Source organism: Fulmarus glacialis, unplaced genomic scaffold (genome assembly GCF_000690835.1).
Source record: "Fulmarus glacialis isolate BGI_N327 unplaced genomic scaffold, ASM69083v1 scaffold43482, whole genome shotgun sequence".
Taxonomy (NCBI): Eukaryota; Metazoa; Chordata; class Aves; order Procellariiformes; family Procellariidae; genus Fulmarus; species Fulmarus glacialis.
This window is the reverse complement of record NW_009200557.1, coordinates 31,063-35,713: the sequence shown is the minus strand read 5'-3', so window position 1 is coordinate 35,713 and position 4,651 is coordinate 31,063. Positions and strand designations below refer to the sequence as shown.

At 43.7% G+C, this 4,651-nt stretch overlaps 1 protein-coding gene across 1 annotated transcript in view; it reads left to right on the top strand.

Moving 5' to 3' along the window:
• The first annotated feature begins 1,277 nt into the window (after nucleotides 1–1,277).
• IL21R (interleukin 21 receptor) overlaps nucleotides 1,278–4,651 on the top strand; it is a 12,614-nt gene continuing 9,240 nt past the window's right edge. Inside the window, exons 1-2 of the mRNA XM_009573645.1 lie at nucleotides 1,278–1,332; nucleotides 4,531–4,636. Of these exons, the coding sequence (XP_009571940.1) occupies nucleotides 1,278–1,332; nucleotides 4,531–4,636 (161 nt within the window). The remainder of the gene's footprint in view (nucleotides 1,333–4,530; nucleotides 4,637–4,651) is intronic.

The window sequence follows — 4,651 nt, the reverse complement described above, 5'->3', positions numbered from 1 at the left end:
TTTCCAACCCAAACAATTCTATGATTCCATGACCTGCACCAGGCCCTGCCAGGAGCTCTGGGTATCTTCTGGTGGCTGCAGCTTACTGCCCAGTCTTCACCCATATCACTTTCACAAGTGCCTCTGTGCAGTCTAGTGCAGGAGGTTTTGCAGAGCTCTGGGGCTCTGCAGAGACACTCCTGTGTGTCCAGTCTCTGACAATGTTGCTGCTCTGTGGCATGACATGTGGGCCCTCCCTGCTATCCGTGCATCCTTGCAACTTGCTGCCAACAGAAGTATGTCCCAAAAATAATACAGGTTGCTTCTCCAAAGTCTTGTCCCCAGGCAGCCTAGCCCATTTCAGAATAGCTCGAGAAAACAGTGCTGAAATCTGTACCGGGTGTCAATAGCTAATACTCTGCAGGGAGCTCATTTTAAGTCTTTCTGAGCACATCTTTGTGTTTCTGTAAATGTTAAATTCTGTGAAAACACGGCCTTAATGTGTTATGTGGCTTGAGGGCCTGGTCTTGGAGCAGGGGCTGTGGGCTGAGCTGTGTGTGATGTATGTGATGCTGTTTCCTCATACTGTTGTAAACATCCTGCTGTCCTCTTCTCTGAAGACTTTCCTGTAGGTTCTCTTCACCAAACTGCATCAGGACAGCTTTCCCCTGAAGTGAGTGCTGTACATCATTCTCTTTTTTGCTACATGGAGGGCTGTTATTTTTTGTCTGGTCTGCCTTCTTGGAGTCCCTTATCTAGATATTCCATGCTTATTTAACCATGGGTAGGCCAAATCAATGAGTTCTCACAAGCCTTGCTCATACAGACCCACAGTGACATTCAGACTCTATTTGACTAATTCACTGTACAGATGTTTAAGCCACAGCAATGTCACTTCTAGTTGCAAGCCATTTCTAGTTGCAGGAAACCAATGAAGAAGAAATGGGTTAGCACTTAACCCAATGCCTTCCTGTTGCATGGATAGGCTGAGGCTGCAGTCACTTTGCTGCTTTCTCTTTGCACATGCTGCTGGCAAGGAGTAGAGATTTCACTGACCTGGTTTATGGCCAGTTGGCAGAGCTGTTGGTCGTCCCCTCCTTAGCCCGTGGCGCAGATACATACAGGAGGGCTTAGATGACTTGCCTAAATTAGGCACTTTACTTTTAGGCATTTAAATGAAAGCAAGATTAATTCCACCTCAGTTGTCAACATATGAGTAGATGGCTGAGCTGAACTTTTAATTGGTTGGTTGTTTTTTTTTTTCTTTTTTTTCCCCAGGACATCCAGTCAGAACCAACATGAGGAACAAACTGTGGCTCCAGAGTATTTCCTTCTTCCTTTTATTCCAGTACAGTAAGTTCCCAGATTATCTCTTCTGGGCTGTACACCCACAGGATTTATCTTGGTGGCCGTTGATGCAGGCTCTGCTGAGATGTGCATGGCACAAGGTTGCCATGGGACAGCAAGCACAAGATAGGGTATTAGGGGAGAAGGTTCCATGGGATAACGAGTTATGGAAGAGGCTCCATGGGCAGTGGAGGACAGACACAAGAATGTGCACAGCTGGGCAGAGCTCAGCCAGACTGCATAGCACTCTGGGGACCAGCACCAGTGGGAAGAGTGGAGAGGTGGTGCCTGCCTTGAGTTGAAATGTCTCCTGTTGACATTAGAGTAGGATTCCCCCCCAAAAAAACCCCTTTGCAATAGGAAAGGTTCTGGTGGCCAAGACCAGGATATCCCTAGGGCTTATGGCTGCTGCTGGCAGGCCAGCCAGGGACAGTGGAGTGAACCTCTCCTGGTCTAAGCCCCTTTGCTCAGGACTGCGCTGTGCAGTCACTCACCCTTTCTTGCTGGTTCCTACCTACCATGCAAGCTTCAGCTGACTCAGAGCTGACTTTCTGAACAGGTCAGCTGGACAGAAAAGGGCAGCGACAACAGTGTCTGCAGGGAACAGGTGCAAGTTTAGCATTTTACATGCTGCTTCTAGGCAGAGCATTGGACCTGCTCCAAACCTAAATTAGCAGAAAAGATGAATTCAGAGTTATATCTTCCTGCCATACAAGACCATTGTGATGTCTGGTCTGAGTTTTGTGCATCACAAGCCAGGGAATTACCCTGTACTAACTTCAGTTTGGACCAAACTAGATCTTACTGTCAAAAGTATTTTATTTTTGTTTCTGAAGCTTGCCAAGAATGGACAATTTATCCTAGATCTAACTGGGTTTAGGACACTTAATTATTCCCTTAGCAGTAAAAAGCTGTCTGCCTCTTAATTTTGTTAACAGATTCTTGCCCAAAGATACACTTGCAGCTTACCAGCTACCTAGAAATAATAGTCCATTTGACTGATTAACATAATAGCATAGAAGAATGCTAATTAGCAATGCTTATTTGCTTATTAATACTTGCTGCCCTCTCTAAAGGAAAGCAATGGTTTTATAACCCTGTTTTTGTAGGAGAGTAAAGTTAGGCTAAGGGTGAAAAAGTATGTTGTTCCGGACTCCAGAACAAGCAGTGTTTGTACCAGGGCCCTCAGAAGAGCCTACCGAGGGTTCAAAAAGAAAAGTTAAAACTTAATGAAAATTTTAGAACAAAACTCTGAAGTCAGTGTGAAATTAAAAAGTCAAAATGAAACAAAGTGACAACCACATAATTTGAATAACTTACAGTTTAATAAAGCATATGTACACCCTTGGGGCCAGTCTGTTGCAAGCATCCCCAAACTTCTTCTGTTGCCATCCTGACTCTTTGGGGGGACCTTGTACACAAATCTCTGCTGCCCAGAGCTCATGTTGGGAGAGCAGTGTGTGCTCTGATGCGACAGGACTAGAAAGAAACTTCAGTGATGAGTGAAGTCAGTGGGAAAAGTTGGACTTTGTTTTCCTTTGAACTTACTCTGGCCTAGAATTAGGCTGCACCCTCCACTGGACATGCCTGATGTGCATTGTGACAGTAAATGCAGAAATAACTTGTTTGTGAGGACTGTCATTTGATCTGGAGGGTGGAACAGATGTTTCTGGTCCATCAATGCACACATTGCCTGCATTCCATGTTGATTGTTCTCTGCATACAGCATTCTCTTTAACTGTAAAATCGGGCATTGTGGTTGTTGAGCATATCATGTAGGCCTGCTTTCATCTTATGCAAACAACTCTTCTGAACGCAAAGCGTGTTCAACGAAGGGAAGGTAGGAAGCAGGCAAGCAGCAGAATGACAAAGGGAGGTGAACTCACAGCATGGTTAGCATCAGAGGATTTGGGTGCCTGATGGCTGCGAAGTAACATGTTCCCATTAGGCTGGGGGCAGTCCTGATGGTAAGGGAGGACCCATGCATGATTTAAGCATAGATGTAACAACCTTGAGATCTTCCCCTAGATGATGACAATTTTATTCCCATCAAAAAGGGGTGGTACTGTACATGTAAGAGATGAATAGTCACTGTAGTAGGCATGGTTTGCACCAGCATATCGTGCTGTATCTCCTACAGGCCTTTCCTCACTCAGCTATTCCTAATGTAATAGCGGTGGCTCTTGTCAGCCCAAGGTGCTGTCAGGAGAGGACTCACCAATGCGGACATTTCTCACTGTACTGCCATCTTCCCTGCCTTGAAATCCAGGTAGATAACTTAAGTGTGTTATGCATAGAACAACAGTGCTTTTGTACAGCACATATCAGATGCCAATATGAGTAGAGCTCTTGCAGAACAATTAGAAGAGCATAAATGCTGCTTTGTGACCACTTTCAAATTAGCTGATTTTCTTAATGACCAGTGTAAATTCTACAATTGCCTCTCAAGTTCTTTTTAGAAGTCTGTTTCAGTTTAAGCGATTAATAAATTGTGCCTATCACTTTAGTATCAGAATGATTTATGGAAATTATAGTAACTACAAATTTGCAATATTTTTTTGCCAAAATTCCATGAAAAGCATATTCTGAGCCTCTGGAGCGGGACATGAAAAGTACTGATGCTACAGATATCAAGCTGTAGAAAATAGTAAGCAGAGAGAATGGTAAAGAAAAAAATACTAAAATACCACTTTTTTTAAATGTGCAAAGTGCCATGTAGATGTCATAAAACGAAAACTAGACTAGCAAAGAACAGTACTCAATTTAGGAAGTGGTATCATTAAAATGTTTGAATATGCTACTGTTTCTGATTGTGTGATCATGCCTCTTTTATGTGCTAAATAAGCTAGGACTCTTGCAGAAATATGTGACTCTGCTGTAGTGACTGTATAAGAGGGGACAGAGATAAGTTTGAAAATTCAGTCACAATTTGGGCATTTCTTGGTATTTTGGCATGCCATTTGCTGCCACAGCATTTTTAATAGATTTTTTGTTTGACGCTTATCTAGCTGTCAATGACTTGCCTCTCTGTAGAGATGGAACACATCTTATGCTCCAAGACTGGAGACTTTCGGGGGGGCTGGCACAGAGTGGTCTGTTCCCTTCAGATTTAGTGGGAGCCCTGAGGACTGTGGATGTTGATATCAAGTTCTGCTTGCTTCATCATGGAAGTTGATATTGTGTTTTCTCTTTCCAAACCTACAGCTACCTGTTGTGAAAACCTCACTTGTTTTGTGGACTATGTACAGACCCTGTCCTGTATCCTGAGAAATGACTTGGGTGCCAGTTCATATAACCTCACTGCAACATGGTACGTCTCAGTAGG